The sequence below is a fragment of the Lolium rigidum genome, chromosome 2 (assembly GCF_022539505.1).
Source record: "Lolium rigidum isolate FL_2022 chromosome 2, APGP_CSIRO_Lrig_0.1, whole genome shotgun sequence".
Classification (NCBI taxonomy): Eukaryota; Viridiplantae; Streptophyta; class Magnoliopsida; order Poales; family Poaceae; genus Lolium; species Lolium rigidum.
In genome coordinates, this window is record NC_061509.1 from 178,010,826 (window position 1) to 178,034,385 (window position 23,560).

Sequence of the window (23,560 nt, forward strand, 5' to 3'; positions counted from 1 at the left end):
ATTTCGTTACTCTGATGATTAGATTAGGCCCTTCGAGGCTATTATGTAAAGATTGGTCATGTGACCTATCGTAATTTTCATATTCCGTTTTGTAATGAAGGATGTAATTTGAAATCAGTTCGGTTATGTGTTCACGGCGCACTGATCATGGGATCGTGAATTGTATACATAACAGGGTATTTCGGATAGTTAGTCCGGGGTCCCCACAGAAACCGTCGATCAAGCACTCACACCTCGTCAAAGGGATTTTGGGGTGGTGAGCGGATCGGTATGTCAACGGCTGCTGCGGAGTTGCAATCAACATGGAAGAGAAGGAGTTTTTACGAAACACATTACAATCGTAGATGCTTACATGTACGTACATACACTCACCCATATGATCCAAGCACACCCTACTTCTATGAGCATTTTTGAGAGAATGAGTTCAAAAAACTGATTTGGCGGGTTTTGAGATTAAAAAAATCATCACAGACGCCTCGTTATCGATGGGAACATAGCAAATATTTTGAGGTATGCAATTTTCAATCATGGCGAGGGTGGGTAACTAATTTAGTACTCTCCGGTTCAAAATAATTACCCAAAAATAGATATATTTTGACATATATTTTAGTAGATACATATATTTTTAAGGAATTATCTTAAACCAGAGGGTGTATATAAAATTTAGTGGTCCACAAACTATCAGCTAATGTTTTCTGATTGAAAAAAAGTGAGAGTTTTCTGCTTCTTGTGAAATTTTCTAGCCTATTTCCTTTGTTCTAGTTAGTTCGTAATATACGTTCCGGCCAAAATTAGATTTATTTGAGACAAAGTTAAAACCACATTGATTGATATAACAACAACAAATCATCACAAGAACATATAAGATAAATATCCAACATACTTCCCTTTGGACTGTCATAGTTCTTCAGCAAATCAAGCTTCAAGAACAAAACACCGGAGATCCAGCACTCAACGTCCCGATTAACCGTGTGTAGTTGATAGTCCAGACACTACGATATAGTTAGAACTTTCATTAACAAAAAGGAACACACGAGGTGCACACTACCGCCCTCGGCGACACAGCTTATCGCGCAACACATCATCCGTCAGAGAATTACAAAGGTATTTATGAATGCACTTGGAGATCATAACGTTGCTTCTAGTAGTGGCCGTTTCGGGCGCCAGAGCTGGTGGTGTTGTCGTTCTTCCCGTCGACAACGACCTCCGTCATGGGTATCTGGTCGGCCTTGCCCTTGCGGGCTTCAAGGATCTGCTGCTTGCGGGTCTCAAGGATCTGTTGCGTCGACTTGTTTTTTTTTTTTGAAACGAGGCAAAAGCTTTGCCTTTCATTGATATAGGAGAAAAGAGTTGGCCCGTTTATGAGGAAAACTGGCCCAAAAACCGTACAACACAACACCACACGCCAGCCCCGAGGCTGCGCTCCACACGGGTCGACGACCAACCAGGTCGACACCACACCTCAACGCAACAGGCGGAGGCGAAAAAACCGGAGCCACCGCTCCAACTACCACACCGACCCCGAGGCCGCGTCCCACCTGGCCGAAGACTAACCCGCCTCCACCGAACCGCCAAAACACTCCACAAACCCCTCGTCCAGTGGACGTCCAAAGCGAGGCCCCAAGAGGCAAAGCGACACCAGAGCGCCGCCCTCGCCCGATCCCGTGAGGGATCTAGGGTTTCCCCCGGAGAGCCCGGGCGGAGATCAAGAGACATCCGCTTCGACGACGCCTTCAAGAAGGAAGCGGCGCCCACGGGCGTCACCGTCGTCGGTCCTGGCCGACCGCCAAGACAGAGCTTTCGCCCAGCGAAGAGTCCCAAGAAACTCGCGCCCGCCCAAAAGAGGACCGGCACAGATCACCACCTGCATCCGCCGAACGCGAACCCCGGAGCAACGCGCCTGTAGCCAAAGGAGCGTCGCCGAAGAACACCGTGGGTGCCGCCGGAACGCCACATAGAGGGGACGCCGACCAACACCAACACGGGGCCCGAAGACGAACGCCGAAGACCGCAGCTGCCGCACCGCCGAGGATTCCGGGCCGCCGTCCCGTCGCGCCCCTCACCCAGCTCCTCCTCCCAGGGGCTCGCCGCGCCCGCCCTGGCCATCACACGCCGGCGACGGCACACCTCGGCGCACCGCAGCAACACCGAGCAGACCCGCCGGGACGCCCGCAGCAACAACGCCGCCACCACTGTCTTCACGCAGCACCTCGTGGCCAACCCAGAGCCTCCGCTGCGCAGCCCACCCGGACCAGGGCCAGGCCAGCACCGCGCCGCCACAGCTCTCCAAAGCGCCCGCGGCCCGCACGGCCCTAGCAGGCCCAGATCGGGGCCCGCCCATGGCGCCGGCCGCCGCGCCGCCGACCGCCGTCTTCGCCTCCGACATGGACTCCCGCAGCGACCTCGACGCCGAGAAGAGACCAGGGCCAGGCCAGCACCGCGCCGCCACAGCTCTCCAAAGCGCCCGTGGCCCGCACGGCCCTAGCAGGCCCAGATCGGGGCCCGCTCATGGCGCCGGCCGCCGCGCCGCCGACCGCCGTCTTCGCCTCCGACATGGACTCCCGCAGCGACCTCGACGCCGAGAAGAGCCGCCGCGCGCCGCCCGTAACCTCGCTGCCATCAGCAGCGTCCCCCGCGCCGGGAACGCGAGGAGCCAGAGAGGAAACCGCCCCGCCGCCACCGTCCTTGAGGCGCGCGCGGCTTCGCCGGCGGCCCCTCCGGCGGCGGCGAAGCAAGGGAGGAAGAAGGAGGGCTCAAGGGCTGGCGGCGCTAGGGTTTCCCCCGTGTCGCCAGAGGAGGGCGACGCGGGGGTCTTTTTCTCTGCCACCGTAGTTATGTAAATGCGTCGACTTGTAGTAGATCGCATATAGGATCACCTGTCCCAAAGCGAACACGACGCCCAGCCCGCTGGGGATCTGCAGCATGAAAATATTAATCAAATTGAGGAACATTTGTAAAGGCTAGTATGAGTTTGGTACTAGAGAAAACAAATTATAATCCCCAGCATTGTGCTAGCCTGAGCTACCCTATCCTATCCGGTCTTATTACTCGAACAAAAACTGCCCTATCATTCTTAGTACAGCTATATTCCCAGCACAAAAACATGGGTAAGGTAGCTGCTGGTCACATGAACGAAGTTGCAGGCAACTCGCGGGCGACTTGTAGCAGTCTCAGGTGCATATGTCTGTTTACTCATGCCCATGTCACACGGGTAATCTGATAGCTAATGATTGCTGTTAATAATAGTAACAACAAGTGAAAACATTCATAGTGCTCCCTCTGATTTAAAATAAGTGTCGTGGACTCGTGGTTTGAGTTCAAATTTAAATTAAAACCACGTCAATTATTATGAATAAATATGATATTTTAAATGACTTACTGTGATGTAGATGTCGAACTCGATGAGGGCATAGGCAGTCCAGCAGGTTCCACTTGCGAGCGAGGCCAAGGACAGAAACAGGGGCATGTACTCCACGCTCTTGGTCTGAATCACCATTTTCTGAAACATGGGCGGACACGGAAATTGACATGATGAAAAGAAGCCTATCCGTTTTTACAGGAAATCGATTTGCTACTAGTACAATTCATCCAATGAACATGAAGTAAAATGGAAACAACTTGTACACGTATTGAGCAGAACATGCAGCATCCAAACTACAAGGTTCACTCCTCTAAATCGCACCTAGCCTATATTCTACTACCTTTATCCCAAAGTTAAGGCTTATATTATTTTTAGAAAGTCAAACTATGTCAAATTTGACTAAGTTTTTACCAAAAATCACACATGCAAAATACAAAATCAATACCATTAGATATATAACAAAATATATTTTCGTATGGTCTCTACAAAATATTATATTTGTTGATTGATTCTTCTAAAACTTTTGATCAAACTTTACTTGGTTTGATTTTTCAAAAAAATTATAAGCCTTAAGTTTTGGGATGGAGGTAGTAAAAAGTTTAGAGGAGCAAACATTGTACGAGTCGGCCGCGCAGAGGAGTGAATATACTCGACCTCAATCGGCACCGCTATTGGCTCTCCCACCGTGCTGGGGCTCTCCCCCTCCACCCCGCTACGCCACCGGTGACGCCTCCGTCAACACCTTGCACCCTCCGCCTCCCTTCCGCCTCGTCGTGGCGGGAATCGGGATGCCATGTCGTCGCCGAAACCTCCAATCGGTGATCTCCTCTGAGTCGCTCCATTGATGGTCGGCCGTCTCGCAGCCCCGACGCCTATGGCCCATCCGTCGCAAATGTCACGTGGTCTAGGGTTCCGCAGCCTCCGGCCACTACGGTGTGATATGTCGTCGTCGATTCTATCGCGTACGAGTCAGAGGAGGAGATGGAGGAGGCTTGTCCGGTTGGAGTGCAAGTTCTCGCCGTCGTTGGAGCACCGGAATTGGACGTGGAGGCTTCCTTCCTTTCTCATCTTGAGGCTGCGTCAATGCCTTTCGACATAATGCCTATAAGGTATTGTTTTCCTTTTTGTCATCCCAAACCGCACAAATGGAGTATATATGTTGGTCTATATATGAAAATTCATTTGAGATTCATATTGCCGTGAAGAAGGTCAAAGAAGAGAGGTCAAATGGACTTAGGACGATGACAATGCATTGTACTTCGCATGGAATGATCAAATTCGTCTTTCAGGAGACATTGTAAGGAATGTGGAAGGAAACCATTCGGCGAATTTTGGCAACAAATTCCTGAACGTTTTAACAAGTCCAACACTACTGTAGAAGCTAGCACCACTTTGCAATTGGTGGCACATTCTTGTTACATGTTTCAATGTAAGGGTTTGAACAAAAGTCAGAATGCAATAGATTTATTTGATCTATTATGGGACCATGCAACTGATTTGTATGACTATGCTATTGAGTCCATATGATATGACTGTGCTATGAATTGCTATTGATTTGTATGCAAAACAGTTCTAGGAATTTAATTTTAGTGATCAGTTAGGAACAGCTTTTCTAGAGGAGTAAACCCTTCTATAAAATACTCGGCTGGATATACGTCTAAAATTATGAAGGGTAGGTTAGATATTCCCTAATAGTTTTCACAAGAAGAGAAAAGGACCATGAACAAATTTAGAAAAATTGAAGGAAAATGTATAGCGGCCACAAGTTACTGATTACAAGTTGAATTAGAAGTATAGTGAACGGTTTGACAACACCGTGGTGGGAAAATTTTGTTCTTCTGAAGAATATTAATTTGGGATGTTCGAGAATTTAAAGTATAGAGATCTTCGAAAAAAGATTTACTTATGCGTGAATACACATTATTCTATTCTACACCCAGAGTCTGACCTTGGTCAATCCAGTGCTCTTTTTATACTTCTCTGGTTCTCTTCTAATCTATATTATACACCCTCCATTAAATAGTCGACATTTTAGCCATTAGTTAATAACAACACTGAAAACGAAGTAAATTAGAATGGATGGAGTAGGTCAAAAAAATTCAACTTAATCTACATTCTACGTTATTGGACATGTTTTCCACCGCCTCTTTTGTAATTTAATATCAGACATCAAAACTTAATCCATCCACCAAAAGCCCGTTTGGCAAGAAAAATCCATGGATTTAATTACTCTAGACATCAAGGCCTAATAGTACTAATAAATGTACTGTTAAATTTTAAGACTTCTTTTCAAGATGTAGGCTAAAATAGAACGAACGGAGTAAGTTTTATTCACATTCGAACAACAGTTACACCATTTGTTCTTGTATACGAGGGCACTGTCTTATTTTTCAAATACCAAAAAATAAAACCAACTAATAAATAGCATGATGCATTTGGTCTATATGAAAAAAAATCTCGTGTTACGGGCTAACTAAACATGTATCATTTGGTGTATCTATCTCCATGTCTTCATACAATCTTTACACTAATAAGCACCAATGTAAAAGAGAAATCTAATCAACTGTTCTCGAAAAAAGTTAGTGGCGGTGTATAGATGAAAATCGTGTTATCTTAGTACTCCGTCTTTTTTTTATTAGACTGCACTCTAGCATTTTCTAAATCAAGCACTATTAAGTTTTACCAAAATTATAGTGAAAAATATTAACAACTACTACCTCTGTCTATAAATAGATGTCTGAGATTTGTCTAAATCTAGATGTATCTAGACGCTATTTAGTCAAATCTCAGACATCTATCTATAGACGAAGGGAGTATAATTACAAATGAACATAGTATATATGAAAGTTAGCTTATGGTGATTCAAAAACTATAACTTTACATTGTGGATGTTGATACTTTTTTCTAAGTATTTAATCAAACTTTACAAAGTTTGAATTTTTCTAAACCCAACGCGAACTAATTATGAATGGCGAGAATACTTGCTCCAAACTGATTTATTAGGGTTCAACAAAAGAAATTTGACCATAAATTTGATCAATAAAATATAAATTATAGAGAGTGGATTTGGTGACTAGGTGTATACGTGAGCACCCTCTAGATACCGCACGATCTGCTTTGAGATTTGGTTCTCGTCAATTCGGTCTGTTACCTTGACGTTGTCTTATGCATCACTAATCGTACTTGGTGTGGGCTACGGATCCCGCGTTTCAATGATTGATAACAGGGGATTGCTAAAAATGTGATTTGGGTGTGTTGTTAGTGTTGATGTGGTTTGCTAACCCAACAATGATGGTAACGGGGGATTGCTAAACACTAGTGGAAAACAGGGCTTCCGTGGGAGCCTTTTGTCGCGGGCGCGCCTGCACCCGCGACAAATGGCCTGGCCACGTCGCCCCGAAACCATGTGGAGCGGGCAGGGCCTTTTGTCGCGCTCTTTGTCGCGGGCCGTATTACGACCCGCGACAAAAGGGGTCTGAGGGCTGGCGCCTCTCGCCGGCACCCCTTTTGTCGCGGGTCGTAATACGGCCCGCGACAAAAGGGCCATGCCTATACATATAGAAGCAGCCAGCCACCCCCACCTCATTTTTTCCTTGGTGGTGAAGGTGGAGGTGTATGCTAGCTCATTTTTTCTACATGTGCACAAGAGGTGTTTGATGGAATGCTTGTGAGAGGGATGCCACTTGGTTTTATTTGATAAGATTTCTCCTCTTTTTGATCCTAAAAGGTTAGCAACTATTTTCTCGACTATATATATATGCATAGTCCGTACAATGCTAATTTTAGCAAGGTGATTGCATCTGATACATATATAATTGTACTTATGATGCAGTATGAGTCATCCATGGATGTACGGTAACCGATGTGCTCCCGCTTCGTAGAGGGCGTGAATTCTTTCCTGCTTGTGGCCGAGGCCAACAAGTCGAAGCAAGGTTTTATGTGCTGTCCATGTCTAAAATGTAAGAACGAGAAGGATTACTCTTGCTCAAGAGACATTAAGAGCCACCGCTTCGGTTTGGATTCATGTCCAGCCTATAATGTTTGGACCAAGCACGGAGAAGAAGGGGTTATGATGGAAGACGACTGATGAGGAAGAAGATAATGATGACCAGCACCGATCTATGTTCTCTCGAATGCTTTGATACCGCAATGGACGACAATGAAGAAGAAGGAGGTGAAGAACAGGCATCGGATGATCCCGTTGATGATGATCTTCGTCGGGCCATTTCTGATGCAAGAAGAGACTGTGGCACGGATAAGGAGAGGTTGCAGTTCGACAAGATGTTAAAGGACCACCACAAATTGTTGTACCCAGGTTGTGAAGATAGGCATAGAAAGCTGGGTAGCATATTGGAATTGCTGAAATGGAAGGCAGAGGTCGGTGTGACTGACTCGGGATTTGAGAAATTGATGATAATATTAAAGAAGCTCGTTTCCAAGAAATAATGAATTGCCCGTCAAGACATATGAAGCAAAGAAGCTTGTCTGCCCTCTAGGATTAGATGTGCAGAAGATACATGCATGCATTAATGACTCGTATCCTCTACCGCGGTGAGAAGTACGAGAATTTGAATAAATGTCCGATATGTGGTGCATTGCGGTATAAGATCGGAAAAGATGACCCCGGTGATGTTGAGGGCGAGCCACCAGGAAGAGAGTTCCTGCGAAGGTGATGTGGTATGCTCCAATAATACCACGGTTGAAACGTTTGTTCAGAAACAAAGAGCATGCCAAGTTGTTGCGATGGCACATGGAAGAACGTAAGAAAGACGCGATGTTGAGGCACCCCGCTGATGGTCGGCAATGGAGAAACATCGGGAGAGAGTTCCCGGATTTTGCAGGTGAGGCAAGGAACTTATACTTTGGTCTAAGTACGTATGGCATGAATCCTTTGGGGAGCAGAGCTGCAGCCACAAGCACCTGGCCCGTGACTCTATGTATCTACAACCTTCCTCCTTGGTTGTGCATGAAGCGGAAGTTCATTATGATGCCAGTGCTTATCCAAGGCCCAAAGCAACCGGGCAACGACATTGATGTGTACCTAAGGCCATTAGTCGATGAACTTTTGGAGTTGTGGGCCAAACCAGGTGTACGTGTGTGGGATGAGCACACGGAGCAAGAATTTGACCTACGAGCGTTGCTATTCGTAACCATCAATGATTGGCCTGCTCTCGCAGAACATTTCAGTGACGTACGAACAAAGGATACAATGCATGCACACACCGTTTAGATGAGACTCGAAAGTAAATATTTGGGAAAAAGCGTAAAAGTTGTGTACCCATTCAATCGTCATTTCCTTCCGCGCAAGCATCCCTTAAGGAAAAAAGGCAAGCATTTCGATGGCGAGGCGGACCGCCGTCCGAAGCCTCCGTCCCCGTAGTGGTGCTGATATATTTGACATGGTCAAGGATTTAAATGTTATCTTTGGAAAGGGTCCAGTGCAGCCGACCTGCTCCGAAAGACGATGACGGACACGCGCCCATGTGGAAGAAGAAATCTATTTTTTGGGAGCTAGAATATTGGAAAGTCCTCGGAAGTCCGCTCCGCAATCGACGTGATGCACCTGACCAAGAATCTTTGTGTGAATATTCTAGGTTTTCCGGGCGTGTATGGAAAGACAAAAGATACACCGTAAGCACGGGAGGACCAGGAACTTCATAAAGGACGAAACGGCAATCATCCAGGGCAGTTTGTAGGGCCTGCCAGCCTACGCTCTTACCAAACAAGAGAAGGAGATCTTTTTTGAAGCCCTATTCAAGTATCAAGGTTCCGTCCTGGTTTCTCGTCGAATATAAAGGGGATAGTAAATATGAAGGAGAAAAAATTCCAGAACCCGAAGTCCCATGACTGTCACATTCTTATGACACAATTGCTTCCGATTGCATTGAGGGGACTTCTACCGTAAAATGTTCGACTAGCCATTGTGAAGATATGTGCATTCATCAACGCAATTTCTCGAAGGTAATGGATCCGAAACTTTGTCGGATTACAGGAAGATGTGGTCCAATGTCTTGTCGCCTTCGAGTTGTTGTTCCCACCATCCTTCTTCAATATTATGACGCACCTCCTCGTTCACCTAGTTGAAGAGATTAGAATTCTCGGTCCCGTATTTCTACACAATATGTTCCCCTTCGAGAGGTTCATGGGAGTCTTAAAGAAATATGTTCATAACCGAGCTAGGCCGGAAGGAAGTATCTCAAAGGGCTACTGAACCGAGGAGGTCATTGAGTTTTGTGTTGACTTTCTTCCCGACCTTAAACCGATTGGTGTTCCTGAATCTCGTATGAGGGGAGGCTGACTGGAAAAGGCACACTAGGAAGGAAAGCAACGCTGTGGAGGGACAAGATTTCTTTCAATCAAGCACACTACACAGTTCTATACAATTCCAGCTTGGTGGCTCCGTACATCGAGAAACATAAGAATGGTTTACGAGAAATAAACCCGGGCCAGCATGAGTCCTTGATTACACGTCAACACATGAATACCTTCGGCAGTTGGTTGCAAAGACATCTCATTAATGACCCATCTGTTGTGGAGCAGCTGTACTTGTTGGCCAGGTTACCATCTTCAAACATATGTACATTCCAAGGGTACGAGATAAATGGGAATACATTTTACACGATCGACCAAGATAAAAAGAGCACCAACCAAAACAGCGGTGTCCGCTTCGATGCAAAAGACAAGAATGGGCAGACCACCACATATTATGGATACATAGAGGAGATATGGGAACTTGACTATGGTCCCACTTTTAAGGTCCCTTTGTTTCGGTGCAAATGGGTGAGGCTCAGCGCTATACATATTGACGATAAGTACGGTATGATAACAGTGGATCCCAACAATCTTGCGTACCTGGACGAGCCTTTTGTCCTAGCCGGCGAGGTGGCTCAAGTTTTCTACGTGAAGGACATGTCTAGCAAATCAAGAAAAAGAAATCAACAAAAGAATACATCAACCGAGGAGCCAAAGCGCCACATAGTTCTTTCGGGGAAAAGAAACATCGTGGGAGTGGATGACAAGACAGACATGTCGAAGATTATAATAAGTTTAAAGAAATTCCGCCCTTCACGGTGAAAATTGACCCAAGCATCTTGCTAAATGATGAAGATTCTCCATGGCTACGGCGTAGAAGATCACAACACTAGATGGCGATGTAATAATGTATTCTTCATATATAGTTCCCAAGACAATCTCTACATTTATGTAATAATGAGAACCCTTTCCCCAACACTGTTAGAGGAGACGGAGTCTTTCACGGGCTTGCATGGAAATTTTTCCGAGGAGCAGCTTCCGTAGATGTCGTAGGGCGTGTGCACCAACGACATCTTCGAGAAGCTGCGCCACGGGAGGTTTCCCAACCCTTTCCTTCATCCATGGGAATGAAACTGTTCTTGGCTTGTTGATCTGCTTGGCAAGGCGTATCGATGCGCCTTTTATAGGAACGACACCGCTTCTACTTTGTCTTATTCCTTCGACAGGCCGTCGTGCGCTACATGCTTTATCTCATCGAGCAGTGCATCCACCCACGCGTCCTTATCCTGCCGACACCTTTAGTCGCGGTTGCAGCCACCAACCGTGACAAAAGGTTACCGACACATCCTTATCCTCGCCGACACCTTTAGTCGCGGCTTGCAGCCACCAACCGTGACAAAAGGCCCTCCTAGATAAGCCTCCCCGCTCTTTTGTCGCGGTTTGAGCCTCCACCCGGGATGAAAGTTTCGCGCGCCACTTCGTTCCCGCCTATTTTCTTCCCGCATTCCCGCCATTTTTCCACTATATATATGTAGGCTTGGACTCATATCTCGCAAACCTCATCACTCTCTCCCATGGCTTCCATCGTATGTCTAACACCCCGGGAGGCGGAGGCGCTTTGCGCCTCGAACTACCCCTGCCCGCCCGGCTACCGCGTCCCGACCGGCTGGTTGCCGAGCGTCGGAGGCGTACCGGTCCCTCCTATCCCTCTTGGTGTGCCACGCGAGATGGCCATCACGAACCACTACTATTTCGAGCTCACGCCTGAGCAGCGGAGGAATCCCCAGTGGCATCCCGACTACAGCCCGACTTGGGACAACTTCTTCATCAATCGGCGTGAGAGGGTGGTTGCCAGGTACGAGGAGGACGGCCCGCCTCCTTCGAACATCAACGAGGCCGGCCGTCGGATGTGGTGGCGCGGCCGGACTCTCCGCAGCGTCCCGGCCTATCGTGGCCCCCGCCCGCGCTACCCTCAATCCCAGCCCACGCGTGCTCACCCGCCGAGGTTGGACAACCGCGACCCCGATGCTAGCGACGATGACGTCGGCGACTATGATGACTACAGTGGCGAGTATTATAGGGCTAGGCACGACTATGATTGAATGGCTCCAACATTCGAATCTGGCCATGTATCTTAATTTTCAGTTGAGCTCTGTACTTTAATTTCAGTTCAGTCGTAATAAATTTTGTGTCAACCACTTTATTGAACAAACAACCGTCAACGACTTTATAAACTAAATTTAAACTAATAGAAACGACAACGACTTTATTGAAATTACAATAAAATAGATAAATTACTAGTCTAGTCTCAGTCGTCGTCGGAGGTTGTCTCCGTCCAAATGTCATCCCACCGAGGGTCGTCTTCGGTCCAAGTTGTATTCGGGTTCTCGAGCTCGAAGTTGGCGACGGCCCGACGGTGGCGCCTGTTGGACCTGCGTTGTGCCCTAAGGATAGCGAAGAACGCGTCGGTGTTGTCGACGTCGTTGGGGAACTGTGCCCTCCACTGGCGCATCAACTGCTCGTCGTGCTCGGCGATGGCGATCCTGCGCTGCACCTGGCGGTGCCGTCGACGGTCCTCGTCGTCGACGAGGCACGGTGGTGGCGCGAGGAACTCTGCCTCCTCTAGCGATTCAACATGTCGCGCCGTGGCCGCCGAAAACGCCACGCCGCAGCGTCGTAAGCGCGCGCCGCCAGCTCCGGCGTGTTGTACGTGCCGAGGGTGAGGCGGAAGCCACCGGCGCGTATCTCGGCGTAGAACCTACCGCTCGGACGCACTCGAACGCCACGGAAACCGGACGCCCCTCGACGACGTGGAGGCATCCCGGAGATGAATGAGCAGAGGCGGTGGAGACGTGTGGTTGCGCCCGCACTCGTCGCTCCATATAGCGCACGCGGGCAGCGACGAGGCGAGGAGCGTGGAAGAGGCGGCGACACGTGTAAGCCACGGCTACACACGTCGCACGCCGGCAGCGACGGGGCGAGGAGCGTGGAAGAGGCGGCGACACGTGGCGAGGCACGTGTAAGCCACGGCTAAACACGTCGCACGCCGGCAGCGACGGGGCGAGGCGCGTGGAAGAGGCGGCGACACGTGGAGAGGCACGTGTAAGCCACGGCTTCAAACGTAGCACGCCGGCAGCGACGGGGCGAGGCACGTGGAAGCGGCGGCGACACGTGGCGAGGTGAAACCTTACTCGGTGTCACTCCGCATATCATTAGGGGTGAAACATACACGACTATGTTCGTTGTGAGATGCAAATAGTTATATGGATGTCATATTCATGTTCATTGTATTTTTCTGACAAATTTTCATATATAACACTTTTCTATTTGATTTACCATTTAAAAGTTATTGGAATAAGAAAAAACAAAAAAGAAAAAAAAACAGAGCTGATCCGTGTCCAACGGCTCCAGGCCGTTGGATTCAAACGGCCGGAGCCGTTGGATGCGCAGTGCCACGGATCGGCCAAACCCCCCTTTTGTCGCGGGTGGTGGCTCAACCCGCGACAAAGACCCCTTTTGTCGCGGGTGGTAGCTCAACCCGCGATTAAGGGGCCTTTTGTCGCGGGTTGAGCCACCACCCGCGACAAAAGGGGTGGAGGTATAAAACCTCCGCGCGTCGCGGGCGAAGCCACAACCCGCAACTGGAGGCCAACCCTAGCTACACCTTGCCGCCAGGCTGCTGAAATTTGGAGCACCGCCACCGCCGCCGACGCCGACGCGCCGCCGCACCCTCGACGTCCTCCTCTGCCGCCGCGCCCTCGACGTCCTCCTCTGCCGCCGCCGCGCCCTCGACGTCGCGCCCTCGACGTCCTCCTCTCGCCGCCGCCGACGCCGACGCGCCTCGCCCTTGGCCGCCGCCGCGCCTCGCCTCGCCCTCGGCCGCCGCCGCCGCCTCGCATCGCCCTCGGGCCGCCGCCGCCGCCTCGCCTCGCCGTCGGTCGCCCCTACAGAGAGGTAGCGCCCTGGCCGCCGCCTCTCGGGGCACTTTTTTTTTCTTTTTTTAATTACTGTAATTTTGTTTTAGTTTATAAATTTTTGTAATTGTTTTAATTTTAGTTTTTATGTAATAATTAGTAGTTAGTTTAATAGTTTTTAGGTTTTACTTGTTTTAGTTCTTTTAGTTTTTATGTAATAATTAGTAGTTAGTTTAATAGTTAGTTTAATAGTTTTTAGGTTTTAGTTGTTTTAGTTGTTTTAGTTTTTCCCTTACGCGACGTGCACATACAGTATCAATATAGGTGGGTATATATACATGGGCTCAATATGGGTTTCGATGGGCCCAACACAAAGAAAAACAAATATGCCCCCTCAACTTAGTTTAGGGGGAGCACCGGAGCAACCCTCTTTAGTTAGTTATTTAGTGTATTTAGTTAGTACTTAGTGTATTTACTTAGTTATTTAATGTATTTAGTTATATGTATTTAGCCCTAGTGGACGACTCCCTCTCGCGAACACCCCCGACGCCGACACCCTCTCCTCTCCCTCCCTCTCGCGCTCGTCCCGTGCTCCCTCTCCCTCTCGCGATCACTCGACGCCGCAACTCCCTCTCTCTCCCTCTCCTCTACCTCTCGCGAACACCCCCGACGCCGACACCGGCCCTCTCCTCTCCCTCTCGCGTAATCGCCCTCGTCCCGTGCTCCCTCTCCTCTCGCGATCACTCGACGCCGCAACTCCCCTCTCTCTCTCCTCTCCTCTACCTCTCGCGAACACCCGAGCCTCTCGCAAACACGCTGCCGCCGACACCCTCTCCCTCTCGCAAACACGTGTCGCCGATTAGGGTTAGGGTTTGGTTTGTGTTTGATTAGGGTTAGGGTTTGGTTTGTGTTTGATTAGGGTTAGGGTTAGAACATGTACTTATCGATTTAATTCTTTTGCAGAAACAATGGATCCATTCGAACGGGACTTGGAACAGGAAGACATGTTCGCGGACATAATCCACGATGGTACGTGAGCCGACCGAGAAGACCGCGACTCCGGTGATGGAGAAGCCCGCGGCTCCGGTCATGGAGAAGCCGACGGCTCCCGGTCATGGAGAAGCCGACGGCTCCGGTGACGGAGAAGCCGACGGCTCCGGTCATGACGAGGTATTAATGGAATTCTATATGTACATATGTATTGAGGCATTAGTATAGAGGCATTAATGCAATTCTATATGTATTCTCTTAGGCCTCCGAAGATAAGATAGAGAAACGAGGCCCGACAAAGAAGTTGACCAAAAAAGACCACTTCACAATTGAAGCTATATCACCGGAAGGCCAACCGGTGGTACCCGCGAATGTCGGAGTGACATTCAAAAATCAGTGCAGAGTTGTGGTTAGAGATCGTATCCCGATCACTGTCAGAGAATGGAACAAGACCAAGAATGTGACCGAAAATCAGGTTGCCGATAGGTACAAAGACACACTTTTCAGCGACCTCATGGCACATTTCACTTTGCCAGATTTGGGATCGGAGTCTGAGAATGCTAAGCAGCGGGCGCTAGTGAAGAAATGGGCTCTTAAGAAGATGGGGGAACTTTTCCGGGCGTATAAGAACTGGTTATGGAAAAATTATAAGAAAGACAAGAAGCCTCCATTATTCGAGAACTACCTAGCGAAGCAGGAGCATAACTCGGGAAGAATTTGTGAGGTACAAAGAATCGGAGGAGGCCGTGAACTCGTCAACGAAAAATAAGAAGAATGCAAGCGAAAAGAAATATCACCATCATACGGGGCGAGGGGGCTACGGAGTAGCCATGCCTAAGTGGGATGCACAAGAGGCTGAGATGGAGCTGAACGGGATCACTCTGAACCCACGCGAGAAGGATGGGACACTAGGGCTCGAAATTGGTTCCTCGCGCATAGCCGTGAGTATGACATGAAGACAGGGAACATTGTTGAAAGTGACACCAGGGTTAGGGTACCCGTGCAAAAATGGATTGAAGTGACGACAGATATAAAGGCGGGAAAACTAAAGTTTGCTCCCGATAGAGAGAAAGACTTGCTGACGCTTGTCCTCGGTAATCCTGAGAAGGGAGGACGAACAAGAGGCTTCGCCCCTAGTGTTCCATGGTCGCTTGGGTTTCCGGCCGACGCGGAGACTTATAGAAGCCGAGCGAGAGCTAAACCACGCCAGCTGGAGGTGCAGAATGACCGGATGGCCGAGTTCCAACGACGACTTGACCAGCAGCAGCGGGAGCTTCAGCAGCAGCAGCGGGAGCTTCAGCAGCAGCAGTGGGAGATAAATGAACTAAAAGGACAGCGCCCGCCAGATAATACCGCTGACATATCTCAGCGACGAGACAGCAGCGTGGCCGACTCGGAGGCCCCTCCTACACGGATGATGATAGATGCCGGTCCTGGCGAACCCTTGGATGGAATCAAGGAGCAAACACCTTGTGATCTCCATGAGGTGTTCAGGAAGGTTTCTGTTAAGGTGGCGGTCGGCTATGTCTTACCGGCATTTGGACCTGAAGGTGAGCCGGCAACATGGCATGGCAATCCGATTCCAGCTGGCTATGCTCGTGTCGGGGTGGATTCAGTTGTCCCGTCGTGGGAGACATTGGAGCTCGATATCCCTGGAGGTGATGGGGGGTTTACACTCAGAGAGGTGCTGGGAGAAATCATTCTCTGGGAAAAGAAGAACATCAGGCTGCCAGGCTGGGTAGCACCTAGTACCAGTCGTCCCAGCAGGTCACCATCACCTCCTCCAGGTGATCGCAGGCCACCATCACCTCCTCCTAATGATCACATGTCGCCACCATCACCCCGTGGGTACGACGTCGACCACGACATCGGTAGTCCATCTCCATCTCCAGCGCTGCCGCCTCCGCCCACTAAGACTCGGAATGCACCCAGCCGGAAGCGTTTCAAGAGTCCTGTCCGCAAGATGTCGCCCCTCCCAAAAGTACCAAAGGTTCCTCCCCCGTCCTTACGATCGTACCCCGGAGGAAAATGATGCCATTGTTAAGAAATACAATTATGATTTTTTTCATAAGCCAAAACCTCCTGCGCCAGAGCCATACATAGAGAAGCAAATAGAATATGCTACTAGTTTTCTGAACACACCATCGCAGTATGAGTTACACGAGAAGAAGGATGACTATACACGCACTCTTGCGAAGGTAATTGACCAAAAGAAGGATGAAAAGGCTAAGGAGAAGGACATTGCTGGCACGAGAAAATCATCAGCTAGAAGTGCAGCTGAGAATAAGTCAACTTCAACAAGTGCACCCCTCAAGGCCAAGCAAACGACAAAAGGCAAAAAGAGAAAGGAAGTTCCCCTCCTCGGTGCTCAGCCCAAACAATCGATCCCAGCACTCAAAGTGCTTAATGTTCCCAAGGTGTACCAGGAACATGGTGGTATCGATATGGAAGAAGCTGCAAGGCTAGCGGCTTCATGTTCAGTTACCGTGGAGGAATTGCTACTTGCAGTAGATGCTGCACTACCCATTGCTGATATAGCTCCTAAATTTGTCTACGGGGCCGACTTGGTCAGCAGAGAGCAGCTGCATAAACTGCCAACACATATGCGGAATTTGCATCAGTGGTACCTTGATGCATGCAAGGAGAACATGATGTACATCGTGGCGAGTATACCATGGGAATATTACTACCGAAAGGAGGAGATCCATATTGAGATGAATGAACTCTGGCAGTTATTCAATCTAGATGCCCTCGACAAATCTCTCATGAGTTGCTATTGCTTGTAAGTTGTTATCTACATATAAGTTCATTTTCATTCAGTTCATGTTCGTTTTCATTGCATATATATACTCATTATATCTTATGTGTTCTCTTATGCAGACTGAAGATCAGTGAATGCAAAAGTAATAATATTATCAATGTTGGGTTTATTGACCCAGATAAAATACATGTTGAAATGGTGAAGCATAAACGCGAAGAAACGGGGGGAAACCTACTAAGGTTTTTGAGGGAGCAATATTTCTGTGATTCAATATTGTTTCCTTACAACTACGAGTGAGAGTCTTAATGATCTTTTATGCACATTCAATTTTTCTTACTCGATGTTAAGTGTAATTCCTGACGTATATGCATAACATGTGCAGCTTCCACTGGATTCTACTAGACATTCAACCTGATAAGGGAATAGTTGAAGTAAAAGACCCACTGAGTAGAGGCGTGGACGGGTTCCAGGACTTGCGGAAGTTGCTCCAAGTGTAATTTCCTTCATCGCCGCGCTTTATCTTTCGTGAGATATCAATTAATTATCCACTCATTCAATCATTCTTTTGCCTGGCAGGGCTTGGCAAGCTTTGAAGAATCATCATAAGGAGATTACCTTTGCAAAGAAGCTAACATTTACTCATGTACCGTGCCCCCAGCAGCCACAAGGGACGAATCTATATGGATACTACGTTTGCGAGTCCATTCGCATGTTAACCACTGAGAAGCAGAACAAAAATAAATTCGACGTAAGCAATAACATTCACAACTTTATTTATTATCATCAATATTTCGTTATCAAGACTTATATAGTCATACTCATCTCATTTTCGTATATAGGTCGACTTCATGCGGGACAGACTCCAACCAAAGGAACACGCACTAGGAATCGCGGAGGAACTGGCGGGACTTTTGGTTAGAGAAGTAATAAACAACAAAGGCTTGTTTAGTCCAAATAGATGCTCTACCTCCAAATAGATGGTCGTTAGTACCGCTTGTCGATCGTGAGCTCCATGTATATATGTAGGGAATCTACGAATATGTGTAAGGGGAATCGACTTTTGCTTCCAATATTTGTTTGATCGATCTATATATATATATATATATAATGAATGAACGTGTACAACTTCTAGTAGCGTACAAATATATGCAACTTTTATTTTCGAACGAAAAAAATGAAATAACAGGCGGTCGGTGGCGGGGGGAGGGGTGCTGCACCCCTCAAACCCTAAAGCAGCAGCGTTGTGCGCGCGCCACGTAGAGGGCCTTTTGTCGCGGGTGGTAATACCGCCCGCGACAAAAGGGCCTGTGCCCTGCGCGCCCCGCGGCTGCCACGTGGTGGACCTTATGTCGCGGGTCGTAAGCGACCCGCGACAAAAGGTGGACCCTTTTGTCGCGCCTCCGTTGTCGCGGCTGGCCGCCCACGACAAAAGGCTCTTACCACCCGGAACAAAAGGCCTCTTATCTAATAGTGAAATGTGACACGTGTCAGCCAACGAATGCGTGCTCACGTATACACCCGGTCACCAGGCTTCTTTTGATAAATTATATGTCACAAAAATCATACCTGTTTGCTAGGATAACACGCAGTTCAGTAAAAAAAGTTGACCATAAATTTGGTCAATAAAGCATAAACTACCTATAGCATATGGCTATTCTTTTTGAAGTTAGTATCACCCTAATAAATCGGTATGGAAAAAAAGTAGTGAAAATCCTTTTATTTTAAAATGGACAGAGTAATTAGTATCAACTGATGCTGACAATCGCCAACCAGTAGAATCAACCAATCAAATATACTATACTAGTACCACCAAATCTCACTCGCATATACAAATTCCTGATTGAGAGACAGAGAGAGTGATACGATCAATGCGTACCATGATGGAGAGCGGCGCGGCGTACATGCCAGTGCCAACAACGACGCCGAAGATGCCGACGATCATGGACCTGAGGACGTGGGTGTGGGCCAGGTTGAGGACGAGAGCGGCGAAGGCGGCGACGAAGGAAACCTCCACGGCAAGGATGAGGAGGACCCGGCGTCGGGCGGCGCCGACAGAGTACGCGAGGAAGATCGCGATGTAGGTGAGCTCGATGGCTAGGCCGATGCCATTGATGGTGATGAGGAGCATGCTGTGCGGCTGCACCACCGGGAGGCCGTAGAGCAGAAATATCATGCAGTTGAGAACCGTGGCGAGGTACGGCACCGCCGAGTACTGCTCCACCGTCTTCTTCTTCCAGATATTGTAGAATGTCGGCCTAGAATTTCCATGGTAGCGAGCGTGAGTTCGTGCACGTATTGTTAGCGTATATAAGCAGAAAATTAGTAGCAATAATCCTCTTCTTTTTCTATCGGAAAAAATCCAAATTATTGCTTGTTGTATTCCCTTGAATTTGTACTAGCCCGGGGATATGAGGATAGAGTAAATTGCATAAAACTACCACAATTAGCAGGCGAAATTTACCATATTTCATACCACTTTATGTTTTCGAATTCAAAATCTACCACTCTACGGAAAGCCTTTTGCAATTCACAGAAGTGGTGGAGTAGACACGAGTAAATAGTAAAATTGACAGCAGGGCCCATTTATATACAATCACCAACTAGATTAGGCTGCAGGCATAGACGGGAATGGCTCCAGGTGGCGCCAACTCCCCCTCTTCGTCGCCACCGCTCGATGGAACTACAGTTGCTCCCCATGGCCAACACCTGCTGTGGAACTGTAAGATGATGGGGAGGCTCAGGCGTGCAGATGTCATGGCCCTAGGGGACGAGACAACGTGTGGGACGTAGCTTGCGGCCCCAACGGGTGGGTCGCTAGTACGGCGTGGGTGGACGAGGTGCGCATACTGTGGCGGCAGCGTGGGGAGGAAGATGCGGATGGGGAGCGCCGAGTTGGTGTTGATGTGAATGTCCTTGATGCGACGCCATCCGCCGCAGAGAATGTTGGGTTGGTCGACGCGGCAGGAGTCCCTGAAGGCTTCCGATTCGGGTGTTGGGGCGGCGGTGAGCGACTAGAGCAAACACGTGATTTTGAGGAGGCCGGTGGTGGGGGTACCGGCGGCCGAGAGCCTAGCCGAGCAGTCACAATCATGGGGGCGGTTGTGGGATGCGGGTGCAATGGTGGTGGTGGTCGGGTGTGGAAAGTGGAAATGATTTTGATTTTTTTTATAGACATCTAGGTTTTTAAAATTAGGCTAACATATGGACCATGTCCACATCTTTAAATGACATCATCACCTGAGCGATAACAACTCGGCCCCGTTGTCACTGTCAGTTCCATTGTTTATTCATGTTTAATCCAGCATTTGCGCGAATTGCAAAAACCTTGACGCGTAATGTCTGACTTCGATCTCGAAACGTAAAGATGTATGAAACAGTAAATTTTGTTGTGAAGTTTTACTCTATTTAGTATTTTAGTCTACTAGACAAGTTCCTGCGCTTAAAACCAAATCTAGTATTCCGTTTCTCCCGGAGAAGAAAATAAATGAAGTTACTCATTGAACAGTTGTTTTTAGTCGGTTCTTACGCAGGGGATAGATAGAGCATCAGGGCAGTTCCATTGCCTGCAAGACAGAAACAAAACAAAAAGTAGCATCAGAAGTATTAGATCATAGTTTTCATCGTAAAAGTAACTACGAACAGGCGAGTTTCAGAAAATCTGTTGTGCACGATGCTTGCATTTGCAATTGAAACGAGCAAAAGTTCGTGAAGAGGACGTGTATAAACTGGTACACGTGAGAAGCAAAAAGAGGATGCAGCAAAAGGAGCATATCAGGAGCCGATACCCCATATGACCGTGCAGTGCCACAATCTTCCATCTACCACATGATTCTTGCACTTGCAGTAGCGTAACAGAAGCAGAGGGTAGAAACGGGGACGACGACGCACCTATTATCCCGATCACCGTGCGGATGGTGTCCGGCGTCATGCTGGGCTCCGGCGGCGAGAGTTGAACGTGGGTGGTGGGGAGAGAGGAAACGGAGGATGATACAAGTGCAACGGTCCCCTCTCTTGATGTGCTCTGTGCGTTGATAGTAAGTGAATGATCTCAAGGAAACACCAAACGGGGTGTTTAAATAGAGTAGACCCTTGAGCCCAACAGGGATCCAACAGAGTGCACATTAGAGCATCTCCACCAGCGCGCCGCATAGCGATAGCGTTTTGAGGGTTGGGAGCGAAAATAGACTCACACCGACGCGCTCCAAATAACGCTGGCGATTTTTCGAGCCCAATAGAAACGCCGGCAACCTCGTGCCGGCCACTTGGCGAAGGGCTCGAATCGGACGCGCCGGCGCCTCGCGAGGCGGAAAATTTTGGGCGTGGGAGCCGCCTGTCAGCCACACATCCCAAATTATACATCTTTTCCACCAAAACCCTGTCCCCTCCGCCGCTCATTTCTCCCAACCGCCGCTCCATCTTCCATCCAGCCTCCAACCCGAAAAACCCTCGCCGCCGCCATGCCACCGAAGAGAAAGGATCCGACGAAGGCAGCGAAGCCGCTGACGAAGGCAACGCCGAAGCCGCGCACCGTGACGCGGAAGGAGAAGCCGGCGACCATGTCGCAGGGGGAGTAAGAGAAGGAGAAACGCCGTTGCTCCTTTGTGACGGTCGACCGCAAAAGACGCCGCCTCGCCGCTCTCGAGGCAGCGAAAGCGGCGTCCGCTGCGGAAGCGTGCCTCAGCTTGGGCGACAGCCAGCCCGAGTGGAGCCAGCATCGCGCCGGCCGCAACTTCTTGAGCTCACCGTCGTCGCCGGGGTACTACGCGGAGGTGCCGTCGCTCTCGCAGATGCGGCTGTCGCAGATGGACGGCCGCGTCCGCTACTCCCCCGAGTACGCGGACAGCGACATGACCTTCGACCCCAACGCGTCGTTCTCGCCGGATTCGGTGCCGAGGGGCTGCAGCGCCTTTCGCTTCCCCGTCGACCTGAACTCGTCGCCTGACTTGCGCCGCACCGACAGCCACGTGACAGACGGCACCAGCCTGCCCCGCGACCTCTTCCCCGACGAGGGCAGGAGTGTTGTGAAATGTATATGTGGATTTCCTAGCCCTTTCCATCAGTTCAGACTTTTGATTCAAGTGGCTAGCGCATGAAGCTTAACATGGTATCAGAGCCCCAGGTCTTGAGTTCAAATTCTGGCTTTCACATGGTTTTCGCAATTAAGCCTAAAAATTGATGTGCCCCTTGGTTTTCGCAATTAAGCCTAAAAATTGTTGTTGCCCCCCTCTTTAGCCACCGCTGATGCCCTGTTTCGGTGTGCTCTTCTTCTTTCTCGTGTTGACTTTCTCTTCTCCCGTCACACGCGAGTGGGGGTGTTGTGAATGTATATGTGGATTGTCTATCCCTTTCCATCAGTTCGGACTTTTGGTTCAAGTGGCTAGCGCATGAAGCTTAACAAGGAGCACCCACCAGGTGTTCGGCAGCACGTCCGGCGTGTCCATGGGCGAGGAGGAGGTGAGTTTCCTTACTTTTTATGTGTTATGTGCATCGTAGACACCGGCGGCGACTGAAAGTAGGTAACTTTTTGCGTAGATTGCTGCCGGGAACGATATCCTCACCGGCTTCATACGCGGCCAAGCCTACGAACTGACGAGTATGAAGAAGAGGTCGAGGAGGACGAAGGTGAGGAGGAGGTCTAGGAGGAGCTGATCGACGCCGACACCGGCGTGACCACGACGAGGACGATGACGCATAGGCGTTCCGGTGGCACTCGTGGTCCGAGGTAGAGGTCTTTGGAGGATGAATGTCTCATCGAGGCGTGGACGCAAGTGAGCTTTTTCCCCATCACCGACGCCAACCAAACCGGAGGCAAGTACTACAAGCGCAGCCTCGATTCCTTCAACGAGAAGAACTATTATGGTGAGTACGCCATCATCAACATGAACCGGAACGAGGGCGCCCTCTCCCACCGTTGGAACATCATCAAGGCGGCGTGTAGCAAGTTTCATGGCTACTATGAGAAGATTAAGAATCAGCAGGAGAGCAGCAAGACGATGGTGGATTGGGTATGATCTACGCTCATTAGATGATCCATCTTGTTCCATATCTTGTTCATAATGCATTATAGTGTATCTAGTTGATGATCCATTTTGTTCCATATCTTGTTTTGCATCATGTGTTGTTAGATGCTCAACGCCCTCCAGATGTACAAGTACAAAAACGAGGACAAGGACTTCATCTTCATGCATTGCTTTAACAAGCTACAAGGTTGCAAGAAATGGGACGACCTCCGCCTCACTCTACACAAGGATGGGGCAGAAGGGCGGTCGATCCTGCCGGCGC

At 49.0% G+C, this 23,560-nt stretch overlaps 1 protein-coding gene across 1 annotated transcript; it reads right to left on the bottom strand.

Annotated features, from left to right (window-relative positions):
* Positions 1 to 1,141: 1,141 nt before the first annotated feature.
* Positions 1,142 to 21,206, bottom strand: LOC124687753 (bidirectional sugar transporter SWEET4-like). Its single transcript, XM_047221501.1, has 6 exons — positions 21,167 to 21,206; positions 20,805 to 20,841; positions 19,155 to 19,533; positions 3,380 to 3,499; positions 2,845 to 2,915; positions 1,142 to 1,259 (listed from the first exon to the last, which is right to left on the bottom strand). The coding sequence occupies exons 1-6, from the start codon at positions 21,204 to 21,206 to the stop codon at positions 1,142 to 1,144; spliced, it is 765 nt and encodes a 254-aa protein (XP_047077457.1).
* Positions 21,207 to 23,560: the final 2,354 nt, after the last annotated feature.